Below are 19,698 nucleotides of genomic sequence, written 5' to 3'. Positions count from 1 at the left end.
AGGAAAAATACATGGAAAAAAATGAACAATATAGAAAGGGAAGATTGATGTATGGAATTTTTTTTTTTAATAAAATAAGAAAAATTCTTTCAAAAAGCAGACTGGGAAAGGATACACATGGAGGAAACAACAGTAGAAGAGAAATGGAATATTTTGACAAAAATTTATATAGGAGTTGAAAACTATGTTCCAAGACAAAAACAAGAAAAAGGATATGTAAAGTGTTGGTACAACAAAAGATGTAGGGAGTTAAAAGACAAAAGAGATAAAGCTTGGATAAAATGGAAAAAAGACGAAAGACCTGATAAATGGAAAATATATACTAGTTATAGAAATGAATATGTATAAGTGTGCAGAGAAGAAAAGAGAAAATGCAAAAAAGATATCATAGAAAAATGTAAAGACCAACCCAAACTATTCTACAGATTTGTAAACAACAAACTGAAAAACAAACAAGAATTAGAGAAACTATGACAAGGAATTGAATACACAGAGGAAATAGAAATGGCAGAAATTATGAACAAGCATTTTAAAATCGGTGTTTATGAGAGAGAACATACAACTTAGAGATATATATAGCACACATTATTGGGGCCAGAACTGTTCCTTGTGGAACTCCACTAATCACTTCATCCCAATTAGTGTCTCTTATCACCACTCTCATTTTTCTTTTATGCAAGAAGTCTTCCATCCACTTCAGCAGTTTGCCCTGTATTCCTCCTGTAGTTTCTAATTTCTTTAGCAATTTCTTATGTGGCACCTTATCAAAAGCTTTTTTCAGGTCTAGAAATGCATAATCAGCCCATCCATCTTTTTCTTGCATTACATCTATTAACCTTGAATAGAAACACACTAAGTTTGTGACACATGATCATCCTTGTCTAAATCTAAATTGCCTTGGATTTAGTGCATTGTTTTTTTCCAAATGCCTTACCCATGTACTCTTGATAATTCTTTCACAAATTTTTCTTTCATACTTGTAAGAGAGACCAGTCTACAGTTAGTAGGGTCTTCCTTGTTTCCCCCTTTATATATTGGTACTATATTTGCTCTTTTCCAATCTTTTGGAAATTTTCCTTCTTTCAATGAACTGTTTATTAGACTATGTATTTTGTCTGATAGTTCATTCCTGCATTCTCTCAAAATCCAGTTTGCCATTTCATCTGGTCTATGAAATTTTCCAACATCGAGAATACTCAAGTGATTCATTATTTCATTCCTTGTTACTTCCATCTCTTTCATAGGGGGGACGTTCTCCTCCCACTCAATATCTCTAGGTTGTATGTTCTCCCTCATAAACACCGGTTTAAAATGCTTGTTCATAATTTCTGCCATTCCTATTTCCTCTGCGTATTCAACTCCTTGTCTTAGTTTCTCTAATTCTTGTTTGTTTTTCAGTTTGTTGTTTACAAATCTGTAAAATCGTTTTGGTTGATCTTTACATTTTTCTATGATATCTTTTTCATATTTTCTTTTCTTCTCTGCACACTTGTACATATTCATTTCTATAACTAGTATATGTTTTCCATTTTTCAGGTCTTTCGTCTTTTTTTTTCATTTTATCCAAGCTTTATCCCTTTTGTCTTTTAACTCCCTACATCTTTTGTTGTACCAACACTTTACATATTCTTTTTCTTGTTTTTGTCTTGGAACATACAACTACTCCTCGTTTAACGACGACAATTGGGACCAGCACGCCGTTGTTAACCGAATTGGTCGTTAAGCGAAAGTGTATACATATACGTACATGTACTGTATGTACAATGTCCAGCAATACATGTATCTTTATTTTCGTGTATTTCCCTCTTTTATACAGTACATTAAATCTTTATTTACTGTTTATTTACGGTGGTTAGGTTCCTGAAATTACCGTATATGACCAAATCCGCGTATGCTGACATTCCATATTGAATACCGGGGTATTTTTTTAGTTTCGACCATGGGCGCAATATAGTAATAGAAAATTAATTATTAATTTTGTAAATTAAAATGTATCAACGAAATATGCAATTTTGTGGGCGGAAATGAAAGTAAAAAATACCATGCTACGAGAAAATATGCTAATGAACGACGCCATCTTGTCGTCTGCCAACATCTCTCACGACAACGACAACGAGGACGAGCCGGATGACATTTAATTTGCAGGTAATGATTTATCAATCACAGGTTAGGTTAGTTTAGTTTAGGTTAGGCGAATTTATCATCCTTTCATTTCCTCGACATCGGCATCTATCATAACAAACATGGTGTACCATTCGTCCGACATGACATGACTTCGTTACTTACGAAATTTGTTTTAGCACCTTTTTTTTATTTCCGCTCACAAAATTGCATATTACGTTGATACATTATAATTTACAAAATTAATAATTAATTTTCTATTCCTATATTGCGCCCTTGGTCGAAACTAAAAATTTACCACTACCGGTATATATTATACCCCAGGTAGTTTTTCCAGCTTGCAGGACGGTAATGTAGACCTAAGCTTCAGAACACTTTACCTCACAGCTAATATTCACCAAATAAGTTCATTTATAACATCATACAAATTTGCCTCAGCCAACTTAATTATCGTACATGACGTCGTAACTTCTGGAGATTTACGTTAAACGAATATTGGTCTGTCATAAAGCCCGCCGTTACTCCGAGTTGTCATTAACCGAGTAGGTCGTTAAATGAGGAGTGCCTGTACTTTTCCACCCCTTCTTTATAAATTTTTGTCACCATGAGCTTTCCCCTTCCCTATTAATACAACACAGATACTCCCTCATTGTTGAGATCCACAAAAATTGTAGATTTTTCTGGAGCCCAAACTTCGTTGTCACTTCGACTGATGTGTGTGTGTGTGTGTGTGTATTTACCTAGTTGTATTTTCCAGGAGAGCTATGCTCGTAGTGACCCACTGTTGTATCTTTCCGCATCCAGTTCTTTCTTAAAATCATGTATAGTTTTAGCACTCACTGTTTCCTCTTTCAATTTGTTCCATGTATCTATTACTCTGTGTGGAAAGCTGTTTTTTTTTCAGATCTCTTCTGTAACTGTCTTTCTTAAGTTTCTTCTTGTGTCCTCTTGTATTTCTTCTGTCCCATTTAAGTAGGTCATCCCTGTCAAGGATTTCCATCCTTTTCATAATTCTATAGATCAGGGGTTCTTAACCTTTTTTTCTCCAATTCCCCACTCTGAGTGGGAAGCTATTTTTTTCAGACCTCTTCTATTGTTATGCTTTTTTTTTTTTTTTTGTGTCCTCTTGTTTTTTCATTGTTCCATTTTAGTAAATCATTCCTATCAAGGATTTCCATTCCTTTCATGATTCTATAGTCAGTAGATCTCCTCTTTCTCTTCTCTGCTCCAGTGGTGGTGTTGGTAATTCCAATTTAGATCATCTTTATTCCTATGTTAATTTGGAAAGAGCTGGTGCCAACTTTGTCATTGCTCTTTGTATTCTTTCTGATTTCTTTATATTCTTTTTAGTACTGGGTGTCCATAGTGTTGCTGTGTACTCACGTTTTGGTCTTATTAATGTAACTAATATTTTCTTAATAATTTCTCCATCCAGTCAAATGCTACTTTCATTGACCTTAATAGGTTGAATGTTTCTCCAACTATTTTGTTGATATATTTGTCCGGTGTCATGTCTTTGCTGATTATTACTCCAAGGTCTCTTTCTGAGTTTACTTTTTTTACTTCTTCACCAATTTTATAATTTTTCTATATTCTGTCTTTACTTTTTCCAAACTCCATTATACTACATTTCTAGATATTGAAGTTCACTTCCCACTTTTGAGTCCATTTCCAGATTTTGTCCAGGTCTGACTGTAATGATTCACAATCCTCCTCTGTTCTTACTTTCTTTAGTATCTTTTGCGTCATCTGTCAAGAAATTCATGACACTCTACTCCTTCATCAATGTTGTTTACATATGCGGCAAATATGATTGGAGCCAACAACGAACCTTGCAGGACACCACCTATCATTTCTTTTGAGTATTTATCTCTAATTACTACCCTCATTTTCCTCCCAGTCAGGAAGTCTTCCATCCACTCCAATAATTTTCCTCCAATGCCACCTATCGATTCTATTTTTCTTATTAATTTCTTGTGTGGTACCTTATCAAATGCTTTTTTGTAGGTCTAGATAGGCACAGTCTGCCCATCCATCCCTCTCTTGTATTATTTCTATTAGTCTCAAATAGAAGCAGATCAGGTTTGTTGTACATGATCTTCCTTATCTAAATCCAAATTTATTTGGATTCAGTACAGTTTAACCCATTTACTTTTGATAACTTTTTCACATATTTTTGCTGTCTGTAGTTAGTTGGATTTTCCTTGTTTCCTCCTTTATATATTGGTACAATAATTACATTTTTCCAGTCTTGTGGTACCTTTCCTTCTTTGAGCAAGCATTTGATTATATTGTATATTTTATCTGTTAACTTCTCTATGCATTCTTTCAGTATCCAATGTGTGTGTGTGTATGTACAGTCCTAGATAGAGATTTTAATTGCAGTAAGGTCAACTGGGAGGAGTGGGAAGCAAACAGCAAGACAGATTCCTGAGGAAATACCCTGTTAAATACACCAATGAAGACAGTGACCCAATGGGTAGAAGTCATCCAGGTAAGTGGAGAGTTGACATTCTCACCAGGTTGAAATACCTTTACACCATAGGAAAAAGTGACCATGTAACAAGTGATTTTCAGTTAACAGATGAAGAACTAGAGCCAAGGAATGAATTTCACAGGCAAGGCAGACTATTCAGGCTTAAAGAAATTATTTGAAGATGCAGACTAGGATGAATTCATGAACATCACTGGAACAATGAGGAAATGGGAAATCTTTCTTTATGTTTATAAGCTTGGAGTAAACAAATATGTGTCAAAAATTAGTGGATGGAAGAAGTGGAAACAAGGTAGAGATTGCTAAAAAAAGCCAAAAAACATGGCTTGGGGAAAATGGAGAAAGAGGACAGGAAGAGATAGAGTCATAGAAGTGGTAAAGGATATTTTCAAGAAACCAGCATAAAGGAGGGATAGTTGTAGTACAAAAGTAGCATTTTTCTTTTATGAGTAGAGATTTCACTCATAGACAAATGATGTGAGGTTCTGGTTCATAGGGGTGTTCCAACACAGTCCCTAAAACACTGGCTGCACGTTATCATGCAGTCAATACCCTCAACTACGCCTCTACAGCATGGTAACCAACAATCAGTTAGATGAACACAAACTAATTACAATTTTTACAGAATAGAACACTACGAGTAGTAACAAGATGTACCAAAACCATCCCTATGGGACACCTGCACACAGAAACCAAAATACTTCTCATAGAACATCACATGAAAATGACAGGAACTCAGTTCTTTGCCAGAGCTCTTAACACCACACACCCCTCACAGTCCATCTCAAAAGCACCACCAAACAGAATGCAACATCATTTGTCGATGAGTAAAATCTCTACTCATAGAGGAAAGATGCTAATTTTGCACTACAACTTTACCTCTCAAAACATACACTCAGATCACCAAATAAGTCTTTCAAGTCAGACCACCAAACTCAATACACCAAAAATAATCCCACAAACATAAGCCCCTTACAAAAAAAAATTTCATCCCACATATGTTAACCACACTGGCTTACTGTGCTCAGGACACCATTCAACATTAAAACTGTATCAGCACAAAATAAGCCTGGTACATTAAAAGTGACCCAGATGCAACCAACACATAGAGAACAATGAACACCTCATACTATAATGCCCCATGCTAACAATCTGTACAGAATGACACAATATATCCTCCCTTAGTGACTTGTGGACCTACCTGGAGGCTGTTGTCAGTTACCTAAAGGTCGTGAGTCTTCTGCAATAGAGACCAGGGACAATGAATTCACTGATTCACACACACATATATATATATATATATCTACCTTTGGGTTTGCTCTTTTTGACTAAGGCTTTGTCTTCATTTGAAGGTGAAAGTGGTCGTTTCACTCCTGATGTACTCTGTGAGCTTTGTTGAGGCAAATTATTTAGTTGCTGCTGCTTTTGTTTAAGTTTGACAAAGTTCTCTAGATGACTTCGCTTGTTGATATGTGCCTGCCAAACGATTGCACTTTTCACTGGCACTCCACACACAATGCACATAAGTTGGCCTCTACTGTTATATCTGGACAATACTTTAAGGAACTATAAAATGCATTACATATCCTAACAAAACCTGAATGTAACAATTTATACTTCTTGTGAAAGTGACCACATAGGTACCATACAAATGGTTTCACATATAATTAATAGTGATTGGTGTATACTTGTAGCTGTAGTAAGTATATTTCTTCAAGGTGAACATTTACAAAATGAAAAGGACCATTGGTTCATAAACAGGTAATTCATGTTGGAAATCAATGATTCAAAGATATATACCTCCTACATCTCTAGCCACTGTAGTGCTTATTAATAGAGGCAAAACGTACATACTTGTATAAATGAAAATATAGCACTGTTACAGATTCCAAGGCTGATACTGGAGGTCTGGTCAGTGGCTAGAAATATTAGTAATATCTTCCTCCAAGGATGTATATAATATTTATAAGAATTAAGTATTTAACCCCAAACTGTTTTTGTTTGGACAGATTATATCTCACTGATTCTTGTTGTAAAAATATATCAATCACTAAGGGAACAAGGACCAAAATGATGGGTACCTTCATGCAGTGATCCTGCAAGATGGACAGGAAAGATGCCCATTTTCATGCAGCCAGACTGGGTCCAAGACATCTTTCTCTTAACTTGAACTGTATTTCTTACACTTGTGAGAGAGAGAGATAGAGAGAGAGAGAGAGAGAGAGAGAGAGAGAGAGAGAGAGAGAGAGAGAGAGGAGAGAGAGAGAGAGGAGAGAGAGAGAGAGAGAGAGAGAGAGAGGAGAGAGAGAGAGAGAGAGAGAGGAGAGACAGAGAGAGAGGAGAGACAGAGAGAGAGGAGAGACAGAGAGAGAGGAGAGACAGAGAGGAGAGACAGAGAGAGAGGAGAGACAGAGAGAGAGAGGAGAGACAGAGAGAGGAGAGACAGAGAGAGAGAGGAGAGACAGAGAGAGAGAGGAGAGACAGAGAGAGAGGAGAGACAGAGAGAGAGGAGAGACAGAGAGAGAGGAGAGACAGAGAGAGAGGAGAGACAGAGAGAGAGGAGAGACAGAGAGAGAGGAGAGACAGAGAGAGAGGAGAGACAGAGAGAGAGAGGAGAGACAGAGAGAGAGGAGAGACAGAGAGAGACAGAGAGAGAGGAGAGACAGAGAGAGAGGAGAGACAGAGAGAGGAGAGACAGAGAGAGGAGAGACAGAGAGAGAGAGGAGAGACAGAGAGAGGAGAGACAGAGAGAGGAGAGACAGAGAGAGGAGAGACAGAGAGAGGAGAGACAGAGAGAGGAGAGACAGAGAGAGAGAGGAGAGACAGAGAGAGAGAGGAGAGACAGAGAGAGAGAGAGACAGAGAGAGGAGAGAGACAGAGAGAGAGAGAGAGAGAGAGAGAGAGAGAGAGAGATAGAGAGACAGAGAGAGAGAGGCAGAGATAGAGAGATGGAGAGAAACAGAGAGAGAGAGACAGAGAGAGGAGAGAGACAGAGAGAGAGAGAGAGAGAGAGAGACAGAGAGAGAGATAGAGAGACAGAGCAAGAGAGACAGAGAGACAAAGACAGAGCAAGAGAGAGAGACAGAGAGAGAAATTGGAACCAGAAGATAAAGATGGAAAAATTTAGAATGTTCTAAGAAAAGGTTAACACTTGACCCCTTTGGATCCCACAACTATGAAGAAAATAGGTTGGTAACAACCAGAATTAAAGAGTAAATACTAACTAGCATGTAACAAGTAAATCAATTTTTTTTTTAGGTGTTTCTTATCAAATTACAGTATAATAGTCATTGGCTTAAGTTTCAATGACTAGAAATTTGCAACTCCTCAGTGGTTGCAATGGTCCTTGGACCTTCCCATCTCTGAGTAGAGACTTTGAACTAATCAGTGTTGTTTTAGTAAGAGGAGGGGAGCAGTCACTGGTTGTCATCTTTCTTTACAAGGTGGAAAAATACAGTTGAAGATGACATAGAAAGATATTGAGCTTCATCTAGAGAATGAGGGTCAGGCCTAACTTCAGATGGAGGTGAGGGGATTGACAGAATTTGAAAATGGGTAGTAGAGAGAGGACTCTCTCCATTGTCCATTTTACAGCACCACTACTAACAAATACCTGTCACTGGTCCCTTTATGATCAAATTTAGGCATGAATGTATTTGTATTCTTTCAGTGCAAGATGTGATAAAAAACTATTGAGACTCATAACATACAAGATGGCCTTTAGTTGTCATCAGAGTAGTCCCCTAATGTCATACACTCCAGCATCCATAGAGCTACTGGAAGGATCTTTCGAATGCCAGCTTATGATTCTATCTGCTAATCATACTGTCAAGAGAGCCATGGGGCAACAGATTGATTGATCATGCTCTCTGAAATCAAACCATAATGATAATTTAATAGATTGAAACTTGCCTCCATTGAATTTCATATTATTGGTACTATCCCATTTTTACACTTTTTCCAAGTCTTCTTGTAAAAGATCTATATTAAAAGGAGAGTGTTCTTTTGAAGATGTTTGTGCCATCAGTAAAACTTATTGTGTTACATGTTTTATTGGCATTGATATGAGGCATAAGACTATGGAAAGCACTGGTTTCAGCATGGTTCCTTACAGAATAGAGGTAAATATATTGCTCATACTATTTTCATATCCTTAGATTTTGATAAATAGATCCTTAACATTGAGAATGCGACAATCTATGATTCCACTTGATATCTAAAATCACAAAGTTTGTGCAATAGTACCACATGGTCCACTCTACCCAATGCAAGACTAAAATCCAGGTATACAGCATAAGTCTCAGTGATGAGAAGGGTGTACTATTATGATCTATCCCATGAGAAGCCATCCTATACTCAAATTACAAGATCCTTGCCTTTCATGTGTGTAACCAAGAAGTTTTTCACAACTTCTTCTTTTCCTGTTGACATTTCCCATTTTCATATGGGGTCGCCATTCCTTGCTAGTCATTTCCACTGGTTTCAGTCCATCACCTGCTCCTCCTCCAGCTATTTCTCCTTAAGATCCTCTCTCAGTCTGTCCTTCCATCCTTCCAATGCAGCTTGGGTCTCCCTCGCCTGCATCTGCCCTGTACCTCCCTCTCCATCATTCTCTTTCACAACACTCACAAAGAATTCACATAGGCCTATGTGTGGTGCTAAAGATACAGGGCAGTGATGCAATTGGCCAAGGCAATAATTTGTAGGCATTTCCTTATTTCTATTGGTATTTTTTTTTAGAAATGCACACCTACATGATATAGTAATAGAAAATTAGATAATAATTTTGCAAATTATAATACATCAACATAATATACATTATTCTTGGCAGAAATCAATAATAGAAACTTGCTAAAAGCTATAAACAAACAAATGAAGTTGCATAGATTCCTTTAGATGCCATCTTTGTTTTGTTAAATTCAGAGGTCGGAGACAACAACAACAGCCTGGTGACCTCTAGAATTACAGGTACCACATTACTAAATGCAGGTTAGGTTAGGTAGGCAGGTTTGGTTTGGTTTGGTTTGGTTTGGTTTGGTTAGGTTAGGTTGGTAGGTAGGTTACGTTAGGTAAAGTTGGGTTAGAATATACAAATTTAGCATACTTTAATTTCTTCAACATCCATCTCTACCACAACAAATGTAGTGTCTCAAGTAGTCAAAGTGGCTATGTTTGTGTGTTATTAACTTTTAGCAACTGTTTCTACTATTGGTTTCTGCCAAGAATAATGTATATGATATTAACATATTATAATTTACAAAAATATTATTTAATTTTCTATTACTATATCTTATAGGTGTGCACTTCTAAAACTTTACCTTCCTTTCTTTTAAACTGGTACATTAGTATCCACCTTCATCAGTTCAGGAATATATCCATTCTTGAGTCTACCAGAAGTCGTCTTAATCATGACAACCATAGTCTGGGGACCCATCACTTCCACACCTCTGTTCGCACTTCAGGTATTGAAGCTGATCAATGATGGAGTTTGATCCAGCTCCCCATAAAGTTGGGCCGTGTGGTATGGGAGGCTCATTGGGTAATGATGTCAAAAACTTGTCTAGCCTCCTCTTGAAAGCCTCGGTGCTGACTCCTTTTAGGTCTCTTATGTCTCTGGGTAGACAATTGAAGAGACGTGGTCCAGCACCGAAAAAGCTCTCTGCCTAGATTGTTTTTATGCATTGAGAGTAACTGCTTACAGCTTTCCTTGCACAGGTCCTACCAAATCTGGGATGGTGTTGTGCAGTGAACTCCCCTGGGGATGGGTTTGGTACAGTGCCCTCAAGTATCTTCAAGGCATATAGAATGATGTAACGCTCTCTGTGTCTTTGGAGAGACTATAATTGGAGGTTTTTCAGTCTCTCCCAGTAGTTGTTTGAGTCTTTGTCAATCCTCTTGACAAACACTCTTTGAACCTGTTCCAGCTCTTGGATCTCATTGATCTTATGTGGTGACCATAGCTGGCAGGCATACTCCACCTTTGACACCATGAGGGTCTTCCATAGAAGTAACAGGTGCTCTGGTGCTTGGGTTTTGAAGGTTCGTAGGTGTCACCACTCATTCTTCTACCAAACTTTGCAGTTAGGGCTGTGTGTTCTTTGAAATTACAATCACTGCTCACCCAAACTCCCAGGTCTTTGAGTGACTCTTTTTCTTCTATTATTTGCTCTCCCACTTTGTATATAAAATTTTTGCGATGCATGTTTAGACCATATTTCAACACTTCAAATTTATTGTGGTTAAATTTCATGTTATTGACACCTGACCACTCACAAAGTATCTTTAGGTCTTTTTGCAAATTTTCTGCATCCTCTACAGTACATATTGCTCAGGATATTCTAGTGTCATCCGTGAATGATGTCACCTTTGAGTCAGCTATATCTTTGTCTATGTCACTGATCATGATTAGGAATAAAAGTAGGTCAAGCACTGAACCTTGTGGTACTCCATTGATCACTGTCAGGTCTTTAGTGTGTGCCTCCCACTATCACTTTCTGTTTTCTATTATGAAGAAAGTCTCTGAGCCAAATACCGAGCTTACCATTAATGCCACACTTTTTTACTTTGTGTAGCAAGATCCCATGATCCACCTTATCAAATGCTTTCACAAAGTCCAGGTACATTACATCTATGTTCTCCCCACATGCTACTTTCTTGAGTACATTTGCATAATGGTCCAGAAGTTGAGAGAGGCATGATCTACCATTGTGAAAGCCATGCTGGCCCAGGTTGAACTGGCCAGTCCTTTCCAAGAAATTTACTATGGACTTCCAAACCACCCTCTCAAACACCTTGATGATGTGGGAGGTGAGGCAAACAGGCCTGTAATTGGAGACCATACCCCTTGAACCTCCTTTGAAAATGGGGGTAACTAGGGCTTCTTTAAGTGCTGATTGTATGGCACCTTTCTCTAGTGATTTTCTCCATATTATACTGATCGGAGTAGCTATCACCTTTTTACATTTCTTTAAGAACACTGCAGGTAAGTTGTCTGGGCCTGCTGCTGAGTTTGGGTTGAGTTCATTGATGGCCTCTATAATGTCCTCAGATGTAAATTCTATGTCATTTAAAAAACATTTGTTCATCCCATCCATTTCAAAGAAATCTGCAGGATTTCTTACCATTTCTTCAGGTACTGGTACACTAAACACACTTTTGTACTATTTTTCCAGCATATCTGCAATCATGGTTGGGTCATTCATTCGTTCACCATTATCCTTTTCAAGTGGACCAATTTTAACCCATGTCTTCAATTTCTTTTGTGCATATGCATGAAAATATTTGGGATTTATTTCCATCGCCTCTATTGCTTTATTTTCTTCATATATCCTGTTTTTCTTGTGACTCTTTAAGCTGATGGGATAAAATCTGGACCTGGTACTGAAGTGCTTGAAATTTAGTATCATCTAATTTGTTAATGAAGAGAGCTTTGTGATTTTCTATTTTCTCACTGTCAATGGTTAAAAACACTTCATAGCATAGGCAGCAGTAAATAAGATCAAGAATAACCCCAAATACTTTTTCAGTTACAGCAAAAGATACTCCAAAACAGACACAAATTGGTCCGCTGAAAAATGCCAGAGGGATCATCATAGAAAAGGATCCTACTGCAACCTGTGACCTACTATTGCAGCAATATAACAGTGTCTTTAGCTCCCCATGTCAGCACAAAATTGTACACAACCCAGGAGAATTTTTTGCGGAGAGTCCTAACCAGCGGCAAATCACCAACTTCGACTTTACAGAGGAAGACATAAAATCAGCAATAAAAGAACTAAAGCCAAATGCAGCTGCTGGACCTGATGGAGTACCAGCCATGCTACTCCTGAACTGTAGAAACTCCCTGGCAAAACCACTGCTCAGACTATGGAGAAGGTCCCTAGACACAGGAGTAATCCCGGAGCTCCTCAAAACTGCCACAATATCCCCAATATACAAGGGTGGGGATAGATGCACCTCTAAACACTATAGGCCAGTTGCTCTGACATTACACCTGATCAAAATCTTTGAAAAGAATGTCCACAATAGAATAGTGAAATACATGGAGGACAACCAGCTATTCAATGACAACCAGCACGTCTTCAGAAAAGGAAGATCCTGCTTATCAAAGCTTCTGGCTCATCACAACTGGGTCCTACACAACCTAGCTGAGGAAAAGAATGTAGATGTAGTGTCCCTTGATTTTGGGAAGGCCTTTGATAAGGTGGACCATGGCATACTATTACACAAACTCAAGGACCTTGGCATCACAGGGAAATTGGGTGTGTGTGGATTCATGTATTTCTCACAAGACGCCTACAGACAGTCTCGGTAAGAGGGACCAAATCACAAAAAGCACAAATGATCAGCGGTGGACCTCAAGGCTCTGTATTGGGCCCACTCCTATATCTGAACTATATGGAGGACATAAATGAGGGAGTGAATGGCTCTAGCCTCTCCTCATTTGCTGATGACACCAGCTTGAGCTTACCAATCACAAGTACCGAAGATGTACCTAACCTCCAAAGAGATCTAGATACTGTCTATGTCTGGGCCTCATGAAATAATACAGTCTTCAATGAAGAAAAGTTTGAAATACTGCGACATGGCTAACATCAAGAAATAAAAACTAACACAAAACTAATCACAGAAGGAGGCCATGAAATCAGTGTACTACAGACTGCCAAATGCCTGGGGGTACATCTAAGAGAAGACTGCACCTTTCATCACCACATAGCCGACACGGTGAGAAGAGCAAGAGGGATGACAGATTGGGTACTCAGAACCTTCTCTACCAAGGAACCCAAAATAATGTTGACCCTTTGGTACACCATGATACAGCCACTCTTAGACGACTGTAGCCAGCTGTGGTCCCATCACAAACGGGGAGAAATTCAGCAGCTGGAGGCTGTCCAATGGTCCTACACCAAACAAATCAGAGGGATGTGGGATTTAAACTACTGGGAACATCTCAAAAAGTTGGGGCTCTACTCTCAACAATGAAGAAAAGACCGGTATCGTGCCATCTACATGTGGAAGGTAATTGAAGGAAAGGTACCTAATCCAGCACCCCATTCCCTGCAGCCTTACAGAAATGAAAGATCAGGGAGGAAAATAACAAGAAAAACCATACCAACCAGAGCTCCTGAAAGGATCAAAGCCCTGCTAGCGAATAGCCTGAGCCATGAGGGTGGGTCCAAAGATCTTTAATGCCCTCCCGAGGGATATAAGAGATATCACCAACTGAACAGTAGACAGACTCAAGGCTGGACTGGATAAGTTCCTTTCAGCAGTACCAGGCTACACTGCCGAATGCCAGTCAACAAACACCATACCAGACCAGGTGGCCTTAACGGAATTGGACGCCAGGAATGGTAACAGTGGCGGATCACCGTGGCTGTGAAGATGTCTTCTAGACATCTCGAAGTAAATCCAAGTAAGTAAATAGCACTGCTTCTAATCACTTCAGACCGTAAATTGAGAAACTTACCACGAAAAACATTTTATATTTTCCTAAAATCTTGGACTATTGCTATAGGTGATGATTCTATAACATGTTCTCATGCAAAACCAATAATAATAGATCAGCCTATTAAATATATAATAGGTTAGTTGGCACAGAAAAATATAAACATATTGATATTTCCCTACTAACTAAGTTGACGGACCTACATACAAGTAAATTATAATAAAGGATACTTGGCATATGGTGAATCTATCTGTTTATTAGAATGTGACTGTTTCTTCTGTGCAAGCATAAGTTGCTTCACGCTATCATTGCTTTTGCTTGACATAATGGTAAATTCCGTCTTGGAGCAATCAATCCAAACCTTCGACAGCAGACCAATCCTTACATTCAGTTTCAGATCATTTGTAAACAAACGATTCTACAAGGAAGTAGCTGTAAAAAGTATCATAAGTAAATAAATACCACAAGGAAAACATCCACATAGTTACAAAAAACTGGAAAAATAAAGGAAAATAGTATTTCATATTGCATTAAAATATAATAAAAGCACCAGAAATAATATTATACTATAAATGCAACAGTTTGTTCAGGATTGTAGCACAATGTCAAGACGAAAAATATATGGATGTAAACACAAACATGTCGTTAGCGGTGTTGACTGACAGCTACTGTTCGTCATTGCAAATGCATATGGAATCACTTGACTAAAAACAATTTTGTTACTTGCTTTTGAAGTTAGTTTATTATGGTTTTGGTATGTTCACTTTCATAGATAGGACATCACGAATTCTATATTTGACTGGGCCACAGAACAACTCTTGTGATTAAATATGATTCTGTACATCTTAGAATTCCTGAACCTGTGGTGATCCACCGCTTCCGCCAGATCGAACCGACTCTTTCAGGAGGGTTATTTGCTTTGGCAGAGTTAGAGGCTGTCCTGCAGTATGCTTTGTGCACAGGCTCAATACCATGATTTAGTTAATTCATTACAGCAAAAGGTGATATAAGCCATGTGGCCAAAATTCAGGTATTTACAAAATGAAAATGGGTATTTTAATTGTGCACACCTATGCGATATAGCACTAGAAAATTAAATATTTTGTAAATTAAAAGCATGAATTTAGTATGCAATTTTCTTGGCGGAAATAAAAAGCCTAGCTACTAGCATATCTACTAACGAATAAAGATTCTAGGATATGGTACAGATGTCATGCTGTCGTCTGTCCAGTCCAGTCACTGTCTGATGATGGCTTTCACATTGTGGGGTAAAATTTTACTTTCGACCTTTGTTGGAATATAGCAATACAAAATTAAATAGTAATTTTGTAAATTAAAATGTATGAACGTAATATGCAATTTTGTGTGCGGAAATGAAAATAAAAATAGTTGCTAAAACAGATTTCTTAAGTAACGAAGTCGTGTACGACGAATGGTACGCCATGTTTGTTATGGTAGATGCCGACCTCGGAGAAATGAAAGGACGATAAATTTGTCTAAACTAAACTAAACTAACCTAACCTAACCTGTGTTTAATAAATCATTACCTGCAAATTAGATATCATCCGGCTGGTCCTCGTCGTCGTCGTCGTGAGAGACGTTGGCGGGCTTTTCAACCACTCTCTCAGCTTTTGTATGGCTATATTCCTCCAATGGTCGAAAGTAAAATTTTACCGGTTAGGTTAGGTTAGGTTAATTTAGTTTACTTTAGTTTAGACAAATTTATCGTCCTTTCATTTCTCCGACGTCGGAATCTACCATAACAAACATGGCGTACCATTCGTAGTACACGACTTCGTTATTATGAAATCTGTTTTAGCAACTATTTTTATTTTCATTTCCGCACACAAAATTGCATATTACGTTCATACATTTTAATTTACAAAATTACTATTTAATTTTGTATTGCTATATTCCAACAAAGGTCGAAAGTAAAATTTTACCCATTGTGGACTGGGTATTCTCTAACTACAGGTGATGTTAATAAGTGCTGTTACAAAGACATTGTGTAACTACTTCAGTGTTGTTAACAATGGTTGGTTTATCAAGGGTAGATTGGTGCTTGTGCTGAAAATGATTTTTAATCACTCCCTGTTGGAGTTGGAGCGTTAGGCGACAGCTGAGACTACATATGTAAACCCAATGTATGCACATTTGTAGAGCATGCAGTCTCCATAATTACAATTAAATCTGTACACAACATTAGTTTTTGACACAGTCCCAGACTTGCCAGACAAATAATTTTTCAGCACTAAGGAGCAAGTGCGGTGGTTCCTAAAAAAAATCACCATTCAGAAGACATGGCTGTCATCCACCAGTTTGTAATTTCTGAAGACAGTGTCTTTAATAAGTTTTTCATCATCCCGGTACAAATTGCTATAAATATTTTGGTAGTAAACTATGATTTTGTTTTGCTGACACGAAGAGTATTCAGAGGTATGATGGTCTAGCAGGTATTTAGTAATTTGATCAAAATCTGTGTTAGAGTAACCATTGTTAACTAACATCTGATGTAAGTGCTGAAGTTTGGCATGCACTTGTGGTGGTGGGGATTTTGTGATAGCAGTGGCAAGCTTGTGGTGGGGTGATGGAACTTTGGTGGTGAGAGAGATTGGTGATGAGGGAGCTTGTAGTGGGGAGATTCTGTGGTTGAGGGAAGGTTTATGGTTGGGGGAGCTTGTATTTATCTGTATTAGTATACAGGAAAGGAGAAATGCTCTTTGGGTCCTTTATTCCTCTCTCCGGTTTATCATACCAAGACTTAAATTTGTGTAAATTTCCAATGTAATCTATATCCTTGATTTCCAATTATCATATTTTTATTTGAATTTATGTACTTTTCCAGCTTGGCTATATCCTAAGTTATTCCAAATATTTATACATTCATATGGAAAGATGTATTTCTTCACTTCTTGTAGACATGTAGTCTTCCTTAATTTGTTCTCATGACCTGTTAAAGCCCTCTCATCCGTAATCAACCACAGTGACCACTAGACCACAGATGACCTAAGTATTAGTCATTTAGAGCCGGAGTCACAGGCTCAATAGCCTCTTCCGGAACCCTTCTGTGAGTATCTGTGTGAGTATCAAGAGATTTCTTCTGTCAATGTAATCTATTCCTTTTGGTGACAGAATTCTGTAATCACATCACCTCTTTTCTTTAAAGTTTGCAGACCCAGTGCTTTAAATTTTTCTCATGTGGATTATCTGCCAGGTTGGGGACCAGTTTGATTTTTGCCCTTTGCATTTTCTTGATCTATGTGGGGAAAATACTACTGGATCATATTCCAGTCTTGGATGGATCAGAGTTTCAATTATCCATGTAGTGAAGAGCCACTTTAATCTTCTACAGCAGTCTGTATGTTTCTCCCACAATGCTGCTGATATACCTGTCTGGTAACAGCTTATCTTTTATCAACACAAATCTTTCCTTTTGTTTTTGTAATGGGTTCATTTCCCATTTCCAGTACTTTGCCTTTTTTGATATCGAAATTCAATACTCATTCTTGATTCCATACAACAATAGTGTCTAGATCTTTGTGCAGAAAATTACAGTTCTCTTCATTTATCAGTTTTCTCCTGATTTTTACATCATCAACAAACATGTTGGCATAGTTTGTTGTACCTTCCATCTTGTCATTTACATAGACAAGAAGCATTGCACTGGTCAACAAAGAATTTGCCCCAAGATAAACAATGGCTGTATCTTGTATGTTTTGCATGCAGAATCCAAAAATAATGTCAAATTTTTTACATCACCCACAGTGTTTATGGTATGTTAGGTTACATGTGTTACATGGGATAAATTTCAATCAAGCAGTTGGCAACACTGTGAGATTGTTATGCACAGTGTTCTATGGTATGTTAGGTTACATGTGTTACATGGGATAAATTTCAATCAAGCAGTTGGCAACACTGTGTGAGTTTGTTATGCACTTTCAGCTGATCAGTTCTTCAAGTGAACAGCATTTATTGAGTCAGGGAGATCTGAATGATCTTTTGCGGGATTGAAACTTGTCAAAAAAGCAACTTGAATTTCTTGCTTCCAGGTTAAAGGGCTGGAATCTTCTCCAGAAAGAATCCAAAGTTAGTTTTTATCATAAGCGACATTGTGATTTTGAACAGAGTTTCTCACTTGAGGATGGTGTATATTCTGTTGTGGAGGAACTTAACTATAAATATGATAGGAATGAGTGGTGCTTGTTTATTGACTCTTCAAAAGTGAGTCTGAAAACTGTTTTGCTCCACAATGGAAATAAATTTCCTTCTGTTCCTCTGGTCCATGCAGCTAACATAGAGGAAACATAGAAGAATATGAAGCTTCTATTGGAAAAAAATAAGTATGAAAAACGTAAATGGAATAGCTGTGGTGACCTAAAGGTTGTGGCAGTTTTACTTGGAATGCAACTGGGTTACACAAAGTTTTGTTGCTTTCTCTGTGAGTGGGACAGTTGTGATAAAAAAAATCATTATGAAAAGAATGTGTGGCCAAAACAGTCTCTGACCCCAGGGGAGAAGAATGTTGTCAATCCTCCTCTTGTTGATTCAGAGAAGATTTATCTGCTTCCTTTGGATATTAAGCTAGGATTGATGAAAATTTTTGTTAAGGGTATGAATAGAACTGGCAAGGGATTCACATATTTGAAAAATAAGTTTCCTAGAGTAAGTGAGGCAAAAATCAAAGAAGATATTTTTGTTGGACCACAGATTAGGGAGCTGATGAGAAACCAGAATTTTGATGAAGAGCTAAATGATCTTGAAAAAGCTGCATGGCTGTCATTTAAGAAAGTTTGCACAGAGTTTTTGGGGAATCACAAAGCTGAAATCATAAAAGAGTTACTGACATCCTACAAGGCCTTGGGATGCAATATGAGCCTAAAATCCACTTCCTAGACTCTCACTTAGACTTTTTCCCTGCAAATTGTCAGTGATGAGCATGGTGAGAGGTTTCACCAGGACATTCTGAACATGGAAACCTGATATCAAGGGAAGTGGAGCTCTTCAATGTTGGCTGATTACTGTTGGACACTAAAAAGGGATCTCCCAGAAGCAAAATACACTTGAAAATCATACATTTCTACATTTCAAAGGTAAGTTTCATTGAAATATCAGCCTCATTTATTAGTTATAATTGTTTAAAATTTAATATGCTATCACAGAAAAACTATGCCTGATAGAAAAATTCTGAAAACATATTTGAAATCAACAGAAAAAAATTCTATCAAGTTCACCTCCTTTTGCTTGTGGGGCAGGTATTTTGATAAATTTTGTTGATCAGTATTATTGGTACAAGTACCTTGTGTTGGTGGTGGTAGGGGGTTTGCTTGTGGTGATCAGGTAGATTGTAGTGACAAGGGAGCTTGTTTTAGTTGGGGAGGGGTGGAGCTTGTGGTGGTAGTGGAACTTGTGATGATGTAAGAACTTTTAGTAATAGGAGAACTTGTTGTATGGGAGCTTGTAGTAGTGAGGAGGTTGGTGGTGGTGATGGAGATCTTGTGGTGGTGGGGGAGCTTCTGGTGGTAGGGTTGTTTGTGGTGATGGGGGTAACTTATGATCATTGGGGAGCTTGCAGTGGTGGGGAGTTTTGTGGTAGTCAGGTAGCTTATAGTAATGGAGGAGCTTGTGGTGGTGGGGG

The 19,698-nt window shown here is 38.0% G+C and overlaps 1 protein-coding gene across 1 annotated transcript in view; it reads right to left on the bottom strand.

The window, feature by feature from the left end:
• Positions 1-14,495, bottom strand: part of LOC143029920 (zinc finger protein 830) — a 48,919-nt gene extending 34,424 nt beyond the window's left edge. Inside the window, exons 1-2 of the mRNA XM_076193124.1 lie at positions 14,294-14,495; positions 5,923-6,161 (exon numbers count right to left, since the gene is read on the bottom strand). Of these exons, the coding sequence (XP_076049239.1) occupies positions 5,923-6,161; positions 14,294-14,388 (334 nt within the window). The 5' untranslated portion in view covers positions 14,389-14,495. The remainder of the gene's footprint in view (positions 1-5,922; positions 6,162-14,293) is intronic.
• Positions 14,496-19,698: the final 5,203 nt, after the last annotated feature.

The sequence above is a fragment of the Oratosquilla oratoria genome, chromosome 11 (assembly GCF_046742065.1).
Source record: "Oratosquilla oratoria isolate Oo_2021 chromosome 11, ASM4674206v1, whole genome shotgun sequence".
NCBI classification, from domain to species: Eukaryota; Metazoa; Arthropoda; class Malacostraca; order Stomatopoda; family Squillidae; genus Oratosquilla; species Oratosquilla oratoria.
Note: the sequence above shows the minus strand (reverse complement) of the source record. Positions and strands in the feature narration are given on the sequence as shown.